The 17,320-nt window shown below is 40.6% G+C and overlaps 1 protein-coding gene across 1 annotated transcript in view; it reads left to right on the top strand.

The window, feature by feature from the left end:
• Positions 1-16,869, top strand: part of LOC119522319 (nuclear RNA export factor 1-like) — a 35,975-nt gene extending 19,106 nt beyond the window's left edge. The window contains exons 18-19 of the mRNA XM_037820867.1: positions 16,566-16,626; positions 16,773-16,869. Of these exons, the coding sequence (XP_037676795.1) occupies positions 16,566-16,626; positions 16,773-16,817 (106 nt within the window). The 3' untranslated portion in view covers positions 16,818-16,869. The remainder of the gene's footprint in view (positions 1-16,565; positions 16,627-16,772) is intronic.
• The last annotated feature ends 451 nt before the right edge of the window (positions 16,870-17,320 follow it).

The following is a 17,320-nucleotide window of genomic DNA, read 5'->3' as shown; positions in this document are numbered from 1 at the left end:
ATCTCAGTTGTTGTAGGCTTTAAAAGCAATCCCAACAAGTTGTGAGGCAGACAGGCTGAGGACCCCATCCAGTTTTTGTAATTTCTTTCTGATGTCTGTTGCACTCTGGCAGATAAAAGTCATGTTTATTAAACTTGCATTATCTAACTGTTCTGGGTCTATGTCTCTGAACTCTCTATATGCTCCAAAAATTCTTTTAAAAAAAGCTGAAGGGCTTTCTTTTAGCTCTTGCTGTAATTCCTGTACTCTTTTTAGGTTTGTAGGCTTTGGCACTGTTTTCTGCAGTCCTATTATCATACACTATTTATAATGGTCTAGCTTGGTCCTGTCACCAAGATCCTTTGGCTTCCAGTGGGGTCAGCGATTGGTGTAGCTTGACTGGCTCCTGAATATACAGGATTATTTGGGTAGTCCACATGCAATCTATCAGTTTCCTGCTTAGCCTTTTCTCATACCATCCTTCTCTCTTCCCCTGTCAAAAGAGTATTAAGCAGGGCATCTATATCAGCCCAAGTTGGATTGGGTGTAGCAAAGACTGAAGCAAACATTCTCCATTGTCTTAAGGTCATCCCTATAGGTAGGATTGTTGTTTTTCTGACATTGAAAATGGTGAATATATGTACACAAATCAGTGAGGATTTCCCTGGTCATCTAGTCTTATGTGGACTTGTCTCAAGGGGGATGGGCTAGTTGATGGGTCTGCAGTTGGTAAGGTAACCTCCTGGCCAAGTAGAGTACCCTGATGGGTATGGGAGTGGAGACCATTCCTTTCTGCATGGTGGGAGCAAGGGCAGTTTCCTCCTGTAAGCTAAGCACAGAGGCCATTTCCTCCTGCATGCTATGCACAAGGGCCATTTAATCCTCTATGGGGGACACAGGGGCCCTTTCCTCTTGTATGCTAGGCACAGGGTCCGTTTCCTCCTATATGGTAGGTTCGGGGGCTGCTTCCTCCTGTATGCCAGACACAGGGGTAGTTTCCTCCTGTGTGATAGGTACAGGAGCCATTTCCTCCTGTATGCAATGCAAAGGGGGACGTTTACTCCTGTATGCTAGGCACAGTTGCGATTTCCTCCTGTATGCTAGGCTCCGAGGCCATTTCCTCCTATATGCAGTGCTCAGGGGCCGTTTCCATTCTTATGCAAGTCACAAGCACATATTACTCCTGTATGCTTGGCAGAGGGCCCTATCCTCCTGTGTGCTAGGCACAGGGGCCATTTAGTCCTGTATTCTAGACACAGGGGCCATTTACATTTCTGTGTGATTCACAGTGTCTGTTTCCATGTGTAAGCTAGGCACAGCGGCCTTTTTCTCATGTATGCTAGTAACAGGGGCCGTTTCCACCTGTATGCTATACACCAGGTTGTTTCCTCCTAAATACAAGACATAGGGGCATTTCATCCTGTATTCTAGGCACAGGGGCTGTTCCTACCTGTATGCTAGGCATAGGGGCCACTTCCACAGTATGTGAAGTACAGGGCCGTTTTCAAGTATGCAAGACACATTTCCTCCTGTAAGATAGGCACCGGGACTGTTTTCTCCTCCATGCTAGGCCCATTGGCCATTTTCTCATATATGGTAGGCACAGGGGTCATTTCCTACTGTATGATAGGCATTGGGCCACTGTCACCTGTATGCTAGGCAATGGGCTGTTTCATGCTGTGTGGTAGGCACAGTGGACATTTCATACTGTATGCTGGATTCAGGAGCCTTTTCCTCATTTATGCTAGGCACTGCAGCTGTTTCCACCTGTAAACAAGGCACAGGGGCCATTTCTTCGTGTATGAAGGCAAGGAGGCTTTTCTTTGTGTATGCTAGGCACAGGGTCCATTTCTTTTTGTATAAAAAGGACAGGGTCCCTTTCCTCCTGTATGCTAGGCACATGGGCCATTTCCTCCTGTATGCAAGGTACAAGAGCCATTTCCTCCTGTTTGATAGGCTCAGGGGCAATTTCCTCCTGTGTGCTAGGCACTGGGACCCATTCCTCCTGTATTCTAGGCTTTGGGACCTTTTCCACCTGTATTCTGGGCACAGGGGCCATTTCCACCAGTATGCTGTAGCAGGAGCCATTGATTTCTGTATGCTAGGCATAGGTGCTGTTTCTTTTGTATGCAAGACATAGGGGCCGTTTCTTACTGTAAAGTAGGCACTGGGGCTGGTTTCCTCCTGTATGCAAGGAACTGGGGCCTTTTCTTCCTGTATGCCAGGCAAATGGGCCATTTACATTTCTATGCAACAAGAAGGGGCCCTTTCCTCCTGTATGCTAGGTACAGTGGCCCATTTCCTCCTGTTTCTAAGGAACAGGGTCTGTTTCTTTTCATATGCTAGGCCTAGGGCTATTTCCTCATATATCAAGTCACTGGAGCCTTTTTTTCTCCTGTATGGTAGGCACAGTGACCATTTCTTTTTGTATGAAAATCATGGGAGCTCTTTCCTCCTGTATGCTAGGCACAGGGACCATTTCCTCCTGTATGCTAGGCACAGGGGCCATTTCATTGTGTATGAAAGGCACAGGGGCCCTTTCCGCCTGTATTCTATGCACATGGGCCCTTTCCTTCTGTAAGCAAGGCATAGGAGGCCTTTCTTTCTGTATGCTAGGCACAGTGGCCATTTCTTTTTGTATGAAAAGCACAGGGGCCCTTTCCTCCTTATTCTAGGCACAGGGGCCTTTTCTGCCTGTGTGCAAGGTCCAAGATCCGTTTCCTACTGTATGATAGGCACAGGGACCATTTCATCCTTTACTGACTGTTTTCACCTGTATGCTAGGCACAGGGACCATTTCGTACTGTATTTAATAACAGGAGCCATTGATTTCTGAATGCTAGGCACAGGGGCCATTTCCTTTTGCATGCAAGGCACAGGAGCTGTTTCCCCCCTTTATGACAGGCTCTGGGGTTGGTTCCTCCTCTTTGGCAGGCTCCGTTTCTACCTCATGCTATGCACAGGGACCGTTTCCTACAGTATGATAGGCCCAGGGGATGTTTCCTCCTGTATGCTATGTACAGGGGCCCTTTCTTCCTGTATTTTAGTCACAAGAGCCATTTCCTCTTGTATGGTAGTTACTGAGTCTTTTCCTCCTGTATACTAGGCACAGCGGCTGTTTCCTCCTGTGTGCTATGCACAGGAGGGTAAATTAGGGCTGGTTGAGATGTTCTAAGCCCCTCTCCTAATAGAGCACCATTAGCATATAGATATGGGGCTGTTGGAAACAGCAGAGGTACATGAAAGATGTCCCCCGGATTAGAGTCTGGAAGACCTTACTTTTTAGTACCATAATCTTACTCATTTTTTGGAAATACTTTTTCTGATTGAGGGCAATGAAAGGTTGTATGTAAGGTACTTCATCCCATTTTTCTTCCATCTTACAGAGCAGTTTTATCTGCACTATGGTATTATAATTAACAGACACATTCTCTGGCCACTTTTCTTCTGACTCTAATTTTTATTGTGACCAGACTGAATTACAAAAGAAAATCATTCTCTTTCTTTTCATCAATTTATTGCTGAACTCTGAACAATTATTCTATATACATCCTAAGGAGCTACAATTAGGTATACTATTAACATTTCCCATGATTATCTAAAATAACAATTAATTTTACAATATTAACAAGTAGTTTTACAAACACTGTAGCGTTACTTTACAGAGATCCAAACAATCCAATAACCAGATCAGACTAGATTAGAACCAGATCAGATGTAGTGGTAGGGGACAGAAGAGGTCTTGGAGGAAGGAGCAGCTTGGGAACTTTTAACCCCAGTCGGGAACTCACACCCCCAGCAACCTTACTGGCCTCAACTCTATCTTCCCCTGTCTCACTGATTAGATTTCTGGAACCTGGAAATGTTTCTTGCCTCAAAATATAATTGCGCCGACATGTTTGCCACCCTGGTGGTGTCAGAGAAAGCCTCAGTCATCAAGCTTCTAGGTGGCCATGCAGGGTCGGTGACTAGACAATCCTGTCACTCCAGGGCCTTGGAAGGACCTGGGGGCTTTTCAGTCCCACCAGAGTCACCAAATTTTTATCAAGCAAATCAGGTCATTTGCCCAATACATACAGAAGTCAATGGAGTGACACCAGGATTTTGAGAAAACAAAGAGTTTTTATTGCAGGGTACCCAATCAAGGAAAGAGGAGAATAAGTGAGAAAGCTCAGATTGGTCTCCCCGTGTGTAAAGAGCTTAGTGTTTTTGGGGGATTTAATATGGAATATTATTGAGCCATAAAAAGGAATGAAGTCCACATACATGCTACAATATGAATAAACCTTGAAGACATTATGCTGAGTGAAATAAGCCAGACACAAAAGGAAAAATATTGTATGATCTCACTGATATGAAATAATTTAAACAAGCAAACCCATAGAGTTAGAATCTAGAATATTGGTTACCAGGGGATGGGTTGGGGGTAGAGAATGGGAATTTAATTTTTAATTTATACTAAATTTCTGTTTAGGTGATTGTAAACTTTGGATATGTATGGTAGTGATGGTAGCACATTATGGTGAGTGTAATTAACAGCACTGAATTATATATGTGAATATAGCTAAAAGAAGAAATTTTGTGTTGTATACGTGTTACTAGAATAAAAATTAGAAGATAAAACATAGGGAAAGATGGCGGACAGGTGAGCTGTATGTTTTAGTTACTCCTCCAGGAAAGTAGGTAGAAAGCCAGGAACTGCGTGGACTGGACACCACAGAGCAATCTGACTTTGGGCATACTTCATACAACACTCATGAAAACGTGGAACTGCTGAGATCAGCGAAATCTGTAAGTTTTTGCGGCCAGGGGACCCGCGCCCCTCCCTGCCAGGCTCAGTCCCGGGGGAGGAGGGGCTGTCACCTCCGGGAAGGAGAAGGGAGAACTGCAGTGGCAGCCCTAATCGGAAACTCATTCTACTGATCCAAACTCCAACCATAGATAGACTGAGACCAGACACCAGAGAATCTGAGAGCAGCCAGCCCAGCAGAGAGGAGACAGGCATAGAAAAAAAACAACACGAAAAACTCCAAAATAAAAGCGGAGGATTTTTGGAGTTCTGGTGAACATAGAAAGGGGAAGGGCAGAGCTCAGGCCCTGAGGTGCATATGCAAATCCCGAAGAAAAGCTGATCTCTCTGCCCTGTGGACCTTTCCTTAATGGCCCTGGTTGCTTTGTCTCTTAGCATTTCAATAACCCATTAGATCTCTGAGGAGGGCCCTTTTTTTTTTTTTTTTTTTTTTAATCCTTTTTTCTTTTTCTAAAACAATTACTCTAAGAAGCCCAATACAGAAAGCTTCAAAGACTTGCAATTTGGGCAGGTCAAGTCAAGACCAGAACTAAGAGAGCTCTGAGACAAAAGGCAATAATCCAGTGGCTGAGAAAATTCACTAAACACCACAACTTCCCAAGAAAAGGGGGGTGTCCGCTCACAGCCATCATCCTGGTGGACAGGAAACACTCCTGCCCATCGCCAGCCCCATAGCCCAGAGCTGCCCCAGACAACCCAGTGTGACGGAAGTGCTTCAAATAACAGGCACACACCACAAAACTGGGCGTGGACATCAGCCTTCCCTGCAACCTCAGCTGATTCTCCCAGAGTTGGGAAGGTGGAGCAGTGTGAATTAACAAAGCCCAATTCAGCCATCATTTCAGCAGACTGGGAGCCCCCCTACACAGCCCAGCAGCCCAGAACCGCCCTGGGGGGACGGAACTCACCTGTGACATAGCACAGTCATCCCTCAACAGAGGACCCGGGGTGCACAGCCTGGAAGAGGGGCCCACTTGCAAGTCTCAGGAGCCATACGCCAATACCAAGGACTTGTGGGTCAGTGGCAGAGACAAACTGTGGCAGGACTGAACTGAAGGATTAGACTATTGCAGCAGCTTTAAAACTCTAGGATCACCAGGGAGATTTGATTGTTAGGGCCACCCCCCCTCCCCGACTGCCCAGAAACACGCCCCATATACAGGGCAGGCAACACCAAATACACACGCAAGCTTGGTACACCAATTAGACCCCACAAGACTCACTCCCCCACTCACCAAAAAGGCTAAGCAGGGGAGAACTGGCTTGTGGAGAACAGGTGGCTTGTGGACGCCACCTGCTGGTTAGTTAGAGAAAGTGTACTCCACGAAGCTGTAGATCTGATAAATTAGAGATAAGGACTTCAATTGGTCTACAAATCCTAAAAGAACCCTATCAAGTTCAGCAAATGCCACGAGGCCAAAAACAACAGAAAATTATAAAGCATATGAAAAAACCAGACGATATGGATAACCCAAGCCCAAGCACCCAAATCAAAAGAACAGAAGAGACACAGCACCTAGAGCAGCTACCCAAAGAACTAAAGATGAACAATGAGACCATAGTATGGGATACAAAGGAAATCAAGAAGACCCTAGAAGAGCATAAAGAAGACATTGCAAGACTAAATAAAAAAAATGGATGATCTTATGGAAATTAAAGAAACTGTTGACCAAATTAAAAAGATTCTGGACACTCATAGTACAAGACTAGAGGAAGTTGAACAACGAATCAGTGACCTGGAAGATGACAGAATGGAAAATGAAAGCATAAGAGAAAGAATGGGGAAAAAAATTGAAAAAATCGAAATGGACCTCAGGGATATGATAGATAATATGAAACGTCCGAATATAAGACTCATTGGTGTCCCAGAAGGGGAAGAAAAGGGTAAAGGTCTAGGAAGAGTATTCAAAGAAATTGTTGGGGAAAACTTCCCAAATCTTCTAAACAACATAAATACACAAATCATAAATGCTCAGCGAACTCCAAATAGAATAAATCCAAATAAACCCACTCCGAGAGATATACTGATCACACTGTCAAACACAGAAGAGAAGGAGCAAGTTCTGAAAGCAGCAAGAGAAAAGCAATTCACCACATACAAAGGAAACAGCATAAGACTAAGTAGTGACTACTCAGCAGCCACCATGGAGGCAAGAAGGCAGTGGCACGATATATTTAAAATTCTGACTGAGAAAAATTTCCAGCCAAGAATACTTTATCCAGCAAAGCTCTCCTTCAAATTTGAGGGAGAGCTTAAATTTTTCACAGACAAACAAATGCTGAGAGAATTTGCTAACAAGAGACCTGCCCTACTGGAGATACTAAAGGGAGCCCTACAGACAGAGAAACAAAGAAAGGACAGAGAGACTTGGAGAAAGGTTCAGTACTAAAGAGATTCGGTATGGGTACAATAAAGGATATTAATAGACAGAGGGGAAAAATATGACAAACATCAACCAAAGGAGAAGATGGCTGATTCAAGAAATGCCTTCACGGTTATAATGTTGAATGTAAATGGATTAAACTCCCCAATTAAAAGATATAGATTCGCAGAATGGATCAAAAAAAATGAACCATCAATAGGTTGCATACAAGAGACTCATCTTAGACACAGGGACACAAAGAAACTGAAAGTGAAAGGATGGAAAAAATATTTCATGCAAGCTACAGCCAAAAGAAAGCAGGTGTAGCAATATTAATCTCAGATAAAATAGACTTCAAATGCAGGGATGTTTTGAGAGACAAAGAAGGCCACTACATACTAATAAAAGGGGCAATTCAACAAGAAGAAATAACAATCATAAATGTCTATGCAACCAATCAAGGTGCCACAAAATACATGAGAGAAACACTGGCAAAACTAAAGGAAGCAATTGATGTTTCCACAATAATTGTGGGAGACGTCAACACATCACTCTCTCCTAGAGATACATCAACCAGACAGAAGACCAATAAGGAAATTGAAAACCTAAACAATCTGATAAATGAATTAGATTTAACAGACATATACAGGACATTACATCCCAAATCACCAGGATACACATACTTTTCTAGTGCTCACGGAACTTTCTCCAGAATAGATCATATGCTGGGACATAAAACAAGCCTCAGTAAATTTAAAAAGATTGAAATTATTCAAAGCACATTCTCTGACCACAATGGAATACAATTAGAAGTCAATAACCATCAGAGACTTAGAAAATTCACAAATACCTGGAGGTTAAACAACACACTCCTAAACAATCAGTGGGTTAAAGAAGAAATAGCAAGAGAAATTGCTAAATATATAGAGACGAATGAAAATGAGAACACAACATACCAAAACCTATGGGATGCAGCAAAAGCAGTGCTGAGGGGGAAATTTATAGCACTAAATGCATATATTAAAAAGGAAGAAAGAGCCAAAATCAAAGAACTAATGGATCAACTGAAGAAGCTAGAAAATGAACAGCAAACCAATCCTAAACCAAGTACAAGAAAAGAAATAACAAGGATTAAAGCAGAAATAAATGACATAGAGAACAAAAAAACAATAGAGGATAAATATCACCAAAAGTTGGTTCTTTGAGAAGATCAACAAGATTGACAGGCCCCTAGCTAGACTGACAAAATCAAAAAGAGAGAAGACCCATATAAACAAAATAATGAATGAAAAAGGTGACATAACTGCAGATCCTGAAGAAATTAAAAAAATTATAAGAGGATATTATGAACAACTGTATGGCAACAAACTGGATAATGCAGAAGAAATGGACAATTTCCTGGAAACATATGAACAACCTAGACTGACCAGAGAAGAAATAGAAGACCTCAACCAACCCATCACAAGCAAAGAGATCCAATCAGTCATCAAAAATCTTCCCACAAATAAATGCCCAGGGCCAGATGGCTTCACAGGGGAATTCTACCAAACTTTCCAGAAAGAACTGACACCAATCTTACTCAAACTCTTTCAAAACATTGAAGAAAAGGGAACACTACCTAACTCATTTTATGAAGCTAACATCAATCTAATACCAAAACCAGGCAAAGATGCTACAAAAAAGGAAAACTACCGGCCAATCTCCCTAATGAATATAGATGCAAAAATCCTCAACAAAATACTTGCAAATTGAATCCAAAGACACATTAAAAAAATCATACACCATGACCAAGTCGGGTTCATTCCAGGCATGCAAGGATGGTTCAACATAAGAAAATCAATCAACGTATTACAACACATTAACAAGTCAAAAGGGAAAAATCAATTGATCATCTCAATAGATGCTGAAAAAGCATTTGACAAAATCCAACATCCGTTTTTGATAAAAACACTTCAAAAGGTAGGAATTGAAGGAAACTTCCTCAACATGATAAAGAGCATATATGAAAAACCCACAGCCAGCATAGTACTCAATGGTGAGAGACTGAAAGCCTTCCCTCTAAGATCAGGAACAAGACAAGGATGCCCGCTGTCACCACTGTTATTCAACATTGTGCTGGAAGTGCTAGCCAGGGCAATCCGGCAAGACAAAGAAATAAAAGGCATCCAAACTGGAAAAGAAGAAGTAAAACTGTCATTGTTTGCAGATGATATGATCTTATATCTAGAAAACCCTGAGAAATGGACGATACAGCTACTAGAGCTAATAAACAAATTTAGCAAAGTAGCGGGATACAAGATTAATGCACATAAGTCAGTAATGTTTCTATATGCTAGAAATGAACAAACTGAAGAGACACTCAAGAAAAAGATACCATTTTCAATAGCAACTAAAAAAATGAAGTACCTAGGAATAAACTTAACCAAAGATGTAAAAGACCTATACAAAGAAAACTACATAACTCTACTAAAAGAAATAGAAGGGGACCTTAAAAGATGGAAAAATATTCCATGTTCATGGATAGGAAGGCTAAATGTCATTAAGATGTCAATTCTACCCAAACTCATCTACAGATTCAATGCAATCCCAATCAAAATTCCAACAACCTACTTTGCAGACTTGGAAAAGCTAGTTATCAAATTTATTTGGAAAGGGAAGATGCCTCGAATTGCTAAAGACACTCTAAAAAGGAAAAACGAAGTGGGAGGACTTACACTCCCTGACTTTGAAGCTTATTATAAAGCCACAGTTGCCAAAACAGCATGGTACTGGCACAAGGATAGACATATAGATCAATGGAATCGAATTGAGAATTCAGAGATAGACCCTCAGATCTATGGCCGACTGATCTTTGATAAGGCCCCCAAAGTCACTGAACTGAGTCATAATGGTCTTTTCAACAAATGGGGCTGGGAGAGTTGGATATCCATATCCAAAAGAATGAAAGAGGACTCCTACCTCACACCCTACACAAAAATTAACTCAAAATGGACCAAAGATCTCAATATAAAAGAAAGTACCATAAAACTCCTAGAAGATAATGTAGGAAAACATCTTCAAGACCTTGTATTAGGCGGCCACTTCCTAGACTTTACACCCAAAGCACAAGCAACAAAAGAGAAAATAGATAAATGGGAACTCCTCAAGCTTAGAAGTTTCTGCACCTCAAAGGAATTTCTCAAAAAGGTAAAGAGGTAGCCAACTCAATGGGAAAAAATTTTTGGAAACCATGTATCTGACAAAAGACTGATATCTTGCATATATAAAGAAATCCTACAACTCAATGACAATAGTACAGACAGCCCAATTATAAAGTGGGCAAAAGATATGAAAAGACAGTTCTCTGAAGAGGAAATACAAATGGCCAAGAAACACATGAAAAAATGTTCAGCTTCACTAGCTATTAGAGAGATGCAAATTAAGACCACAATGAGATACCATCTAACACCTATTAGAGTGGCTGCCATTAAACAAACAGGAAACTACAAATGCTGGAGGGGATGTGGAGAAATTGGAACTCTTATTCATTGTTGGTGGGACTGTATAATGGTTCAGCCACTCTGGAAGTCAGTCTGGCAGTTCCTTAGAAAACTAGACATAGAGTTACCATTCGATCCAGCGATTGCACTTCTCGGTATATACCCGGAAGGTCGGAAAGCAGTGACACGAACAGATATCTGCACGCCAATGTTCATAGCAGCATTATTCACAATTGCCAAGAAATGGAAACAACCCAAATGTCCTTCAACAGATGAGTGGATAAATAAAATGTGGTATATACACACGATGGAATACTACGCGGCAGTAAGAAGGAACGATCTCGTGAAACATATGACAACATGGATGAACCTTGAAGACATAATGCTGAGCGAAATAAGCCAGGCACAAAAAGAGAAATATTATATGCTACCTCTAATGTGAACTTTGAAAAATGTAAAACAAATGGTTTATAATGTAGAATGTAGGGGAACTAGCAATAGAGAGCAATTAAGGAAGGGGGAACAATAATCCAAGAAGAACAGATAAGCTATTTAACGTTCTGGGGATGCCCAGGAATGACTATGGTCTGTTAATTTCTGATGGATATAGTAGGAACAAGTTCACAGAAATGTTGCTATATTATGTAACTTTCTTGGGGTAAAGTAGGAACATGTTGGAAGTTAAGCAGTTATCTTAGGTTAGTTGTCTTTTTCTTCCTCCCTTGTTATGGTCTCTTTGAAATGTTCTTTTATTGTATGTTTGTTTTCTTTTTAACTTTTTTTTCATACAGTTGATTTAGAAAAGAAGGGAAAGTTAAAAAAAAAAAAAAAAAAGAAAAACAAGGAAAAAAAAAAAGATGTAGTGCCCCCTTGAGGAGCCTGTGGAGAATGCAGGGGTATTCGCCTACCCCACCTCGATGGTTGCTAACATGACCACAGACATAGGGGACTGGTGGTTTGATGGGTTGAGCCCTCTACCATAAGTTTTACCCTTGGGAAGACGGTTGCTGCAAAGGAGAGGCTAGGCCTCCCTATGGTTGTGCCTAAGAGCCTCCTCCCGAATGCCTCTTTGTTGCTCAGATGTGGCCCTCTCTCTCTGGCTAAGCCAACTTGAAAGGTGAAATCACTGCCCTCCCCGCTACGTGGGATCAGACACCCAGGGGAGTGAATCTCCCTGGCAACGTGGAATATGACTCCCGGGAAGGAATGTAGACCTGGCATCGTGGGACGGAGAACATCTTCTTGACCAAAAGGGGGATGTGAAAGGAAATGAAATAAGCTTCAGTGGCAGAGAGATTCCAAAAGGAGCCGAGAGGACACTCTGGTGGGCACTCTTACGCACACTTTACACAACCCTTTTTAGGTTCCAAAGAATTGGGGTAGCTGGTGGTGGATACCTGAAACTATCAAACTACAACCCAGAACCCATGAATCTCGAAGACAGTTGTATAAAAATGTAGCTTATGAGGGGTGACAATGGGATTGGGAAAGCCATAAGGACCACACTCCACTTTGTCTAGTTTATGGATGGATGAGTAGAAAAATAGGGGAAGGAAACAAACAGACAAAGGTACCCAGTGTTCTTTTTTACTTCAATTGCTCTTTTTCACTCTAATTATTATTCTTGTTATTTTTGTGTGTGTGCTAATGAAGGTGTCAGGGATTGATTTAGGTGATGAATGTACAACTATGTAATGGTACTGTAAACAATCGAAAGTACGATTTGTTTTGTATGACTGTGTGGTATGTGAATATATCTCAATAAAATGAAGATAAAAAAAATAGGACTGTATAACAGTGAACCCTATTGTAAATGATGAACTATAATTAATTGTACCATTTAAAAAATGTTCTTTCGTGAATTATAACAAATGTACCATGCTAATGCAAAGTATTAATAATAGGATAGTATGTGGTTAAAAAAACACCTAATATAAACTATGGACTGTAGTTAGTATAATTTTTAATATTCCTTCATCAATTTTAACAAAGGTACCAAACTAATCCAAAGTGTCAACAATAGTGGGTATATGGGAATGCTGTTATTTTTACATAATTTTTTTGTAAAGCTTCAACTTCTCTAATTAAAAAAAAATAAAAAAATAAACCACAGAAAGTAGAAAAAACTTTATTACTAAAAATAGCTAGCCATCATCTGTGCCTTCAGCGAGTCATAATCTTTCTGCTGGTGGAGAGTCTTGCCTCTAGGTTGATAGCTACTGCCTGATCAGGATGGTGGTTGCTGAAGGTTGGGGTGGCCATGACAATTTCTTAAAATAAGACAATGAAGTTTGCTGCATTGATTGACTATTCCTTTCACGAAAGATTTCTCTATAGCATGCGATTCTCTTTAATAGCATTTTACCCACAACAGAACTTCTTTCAAAATTGTAGTCAATCCTCTCAAACTCTGCCACTGCCTTATCAATGAAGTTTATGTAATAGTCTAAATCCTTTGTTGTCATTTCAACAATGTTCACATCATCTTTGCCAAGAGTAGATTCTATCTCAAGAAGGCACTTTCTTTGCTCATCCAGAGGGAGTGGGAAGTTAAGGCTTAAAATGTACAGGGTTCCTATTTGGAATGATGGAAATATTTTGGTAATGGATGGTGACGATGGTAGCACAACATTGTGAATGCAATTAACTGCACTTTAATATATATATGAATATGATTTAAAAGGGGGAAATGTTAGATTGTATATATGGTAACAGAGTAATTTTAAAAATCCATGGAACTTCACTACACAGTGAACCCTAAGTCAAATCATGGCCTTTAATTAATAGTACAGTTATAAAAATGTGCTATCATAAATTGGAACAAATGTTCCACACTAATCCAAGGTGTTGGTTGTGGGGTGGTATATGAGAATCCTGTATTTTATGCATACTTGTTCTGTAAACCCACAGTTTATCTAATAAAAGGAAAAGAGAAAAAAGGAACAAAAAGAAGCAACTCCTCATCTGTTCAAGTTTTATCATAAGATTGCAGCAATTCATTCATATCTTCAGGCTCCATTTCTAATTTTAATTCTCTTTATATTTCCACCATATCTGCAGCTCCTTCCACCACTAAAGTCTTGAACCCCTCAAAGTCAACCAGAAGGGCTGGAAACTTCTGTTAATGTTGATATTTTGACCTCTTCCCCATGAATCATGAATGTTCTTCATGCCATCTAGAATGGTGAATCCTTTCCAGAAGGTTTTCAGTTGACTCTGCCCAGATCCATCAGAGGAATCACTATCTAGGCAGCTATAGCCTTATGAAATATATTTCTTAAATAATTAAACTTGAAAGTCAAAATGACTCCTTGATCCATAAGCTGCAGAATGGATGTTGTGTTAGCAGGCATGAAAACAACATGAATCTCATTGTACATCTCTATCAGAGCTCTTGGAAGTCCAGATATATTGTCAATGAACAGTAATATTTTGAAAGTAATCTTTTTTATGAGTAGTAGTTTTGAACAGTGGGCTTAAAATATTCAGTAAACCATGTTGTAAACAGATGTGTTGTCATCCAGGCTTTGTTCTATTTATAGAGCATGGGCAGAGTGGATTTGGTATAATTCTTAAGGGCCCTAGGATTTTCAGAATGGTAAATGAGCATTGGCTTCAACTTAAAGTCACCAGCTGCATTAGCCCATAACAAAAGAGTCAGCCTATCTTTTGAAGCTTCAAAGCCAGGCATTGAATTCTCTCTAGCTATGAAAGTCCTAGATGGCATTTTCTTCCAATAGAAGCTGTTTAACCTATATTGAAATCTGTTGTTGAGTGTAGCCACCTTCATCTATTATCTTTACTAGATATGCTGGATAACCTGCTGCAGCTTCTACAACAGCACTTGCTGCTTCGCCTTGCACTTTTTTGTTATGGAGATGACTTCTTTCCTTAAACCTCATGAACCAACTTCTGCTACATCAAACTTTGTTTTCTGTAGCCTCCTCACCTCTCTCAGCCTTCATAGAATTGAAGAGAGTTATGTTCTTGCTCTGGATTAGGCTTTGGCTTAGGCGAATGTTGAGGCTGGTTTGTTCTTCTGCCCAGACTACTAAAATTTTCTCCATATCAGCAATAAGGCTGTTTCACTTTTTTATTATTCATGTGTTCACTGGAGTAGCAGTTTTAATTTCCTTCAAAAACTTGTCATTTGCATTCACAACTTGGCTAATTGTTTAGTGCGAGAGGCCTACCTTTTGGCTATCTCAGCTTTTGACATGCCTTCCTTACTAAACTTAATCATTTCTAACTTTTGATTTAAAATGAGAGATGTGTAACTCATCCTCTCACTTGAACACTTAGAGGTCATTGTAGGGTTATTTAATTGGACTAATTTCAACACTGTTGTGACTATTGGGAGGGAATAGGGAGGCCTGAGAAGAGGGAGAAAGACGGGAATGGCTAGTCAGTGGAACAGTCAGAGCACATACATTTATCAATTAAGTTTGCCATCTTATACGGGCACAGTTTGTGGCACACCAAAATAATTACAATAGTAACATTAAAGATCACAGATCACCACAAAAGATATAATTACAATGAAAAAGATTGAAATATTGTGATAATTACCAAAATGTAATACAGAGACTTAAAGTGAGCATATGCTGTTAGAAAAAATGGCACCAATAGACTTGCTCTATGCAGGGTTGCCACAAACTTTCAATTTGTAGGAAAAAAAAACAATAAAAAATGCAGTATCTGCAAAGCACAATAAAGTGAAGTGCAATAAAATGAAGTGTGCCTGTAATCCAATTTTTTAAAATGGATAAAGAATTTGAGTAGATATTTCTCCAAAGAAGACTTATAGATGGAAAATAACCACATGGAAATGGGCTCAACATCATTAATCATCAGGGAAATGCACATCAAAACCACAATGAATTACCACTTCACGCTGACTAGGATGGCTTCAATTAATAAAACAGAATATAACAAATGGTGATGAGTATGTAGAGAAATTAGAACTCTCATATATTGCCAATGGGAAAGTAAAGGAAGCATTCACTGTGGAAAACAATTTGGCAGTTCCTCCGTATGTTAAACATATAGTTACCACATGACACAGGAATATCACTCCTAGATAAATACCAAGAGAAATAAGAACATACAATCATACAAAAACTCATACAGGAATGTTCATAGTGGAAATATTTATAATAGCAAAAAAGTGTAAACTAGCCCAAATGTCCATTAAATGATGAATGGATAAAAAATGTGCTACCTTCATAGTGTAATATTAAGCAGCCATAAAGAGGAAGTTCTGATACATGCTACAACATGGATGAATTTTGAAAACACTAGGGTAAGAGAAAGAAGCCTGTCACAAAAGGCCACATATTGTATGATTCCTTTTAAATGAAACTTCCAGAACAGACAAATGCATAGAGTCAGAAAGGAGATTACTGGTTGCCAAGTTCTGGGGGAAAGGCAGGCTGTGGGGGGCAACAGACAGTGACTGCTAAGAGATAAGGAGTTTCTTTCTGTGGTGATGAAAATATTCTGGAATTAGATCATTGTGATGGCTGCCCAGCATTGTGAATATACTAAAAACTCATTGAATTGCACACTAACATGTACAGTTTAAAATGATGCATGTTACAGTATGTGAATTATATCTCAATTAAATAAATGTTTGAAAACTTATATTTTTAAAATTTCCATTTGCTATTTTCTTGGACATCTTTCTTTATCAATATAAATTAAGCTCCCTTCTTCTTTTGAACAGCTGTATTTTATAGCTTTGAATTCGAGGGGGAACAATGCTAATGGGTAGATGTTCTGATTTTCACTAGGTGTCTTCATCATTACACACAGTGCTCATTCTGGTACACATGTCCCAGCATAATAATGACATGGATTTGTCAGTGGCATTGCACGGTCTGTGCGTCTGCCTTGTGGTAGTAATGGAAATCACCTGTTCTTCTCTCACCCCAGGTGCCTGCAGGACAACAAATGGAACTACACCACAGCTGGACAGGTCTTCACCATGCTCAAGGTGAGGTCTGGGATCCCAGTGGGTAGAGGATGGATGTTTCCAGGCCTTCAGGAAGGCCAAGAAGGTGGAGGCTGGGGGGCCTGGGGATGAAACTCGGGGCTCCTGTCTCTTCTGGCATCCCAACCCCTTCCCACCACTTCCCCCAGGCTGAGGGCAAGATTCCAGAGGAAGCCTTCACACAAAGCCCCTAAATGGAGCCCTTGGATGTCGTCTTCATCTTCATCCATATCATCTTCGTTTCTCCTTTCTCCAGCCTGATGCCTCCCCTGTGACTGGGGTTATAGGTCCAGATGACCAAGAAGCCAAAGTTAGTTTGTAGACCAGACCCTTAACCAACCGAAGGGACACTTGTTCTGTGTAGTTTTCTCACTCACGATCTCTGCTTCTTCTCATGATAAAGAATGATGTTGCACATTGTATGTTGTGTGTCCTGGACTGCTCATCCCCTGTCCCAGCCATGAGCCAACGCCTCCCTCTTCAGCCCTGGCTGCCCCTAGCAGGCACTTCAGGTTTGCTTCCACAGATAGTATATCAATAAATCCCAATGAGAAAGGACACATGTTACATCTGGGGATTGGCCTTTGGAGACAGTGTGACTCAGTGTGATCCTGTACCTGAAGGTCAGCAGAAGCGAGAATGTTACCTGGAACAAGGGCTTTGCAAAGGATGTCCACTGGCTGGTGAGGGCAGTGAA

Source organism: Choloepus didactylus, chromosome X (genome assembly GCF_015220235.1).
Source record: "Choloepus didactylus isolate mChoDid1 chromosome X, mChoDid1.pri, whole genome shotgun sequence".
Classification (NCBI taxonomy): domain Eukaryota; kingdom Metazoa; phylum Chordata; class Mammalia; order Pilosa; family Megalonychidae; genus Choloepus; species Choloepus didactylus.
This window is presented reverse-complemented; position numbering and strand designations above follow the sequence as displayed.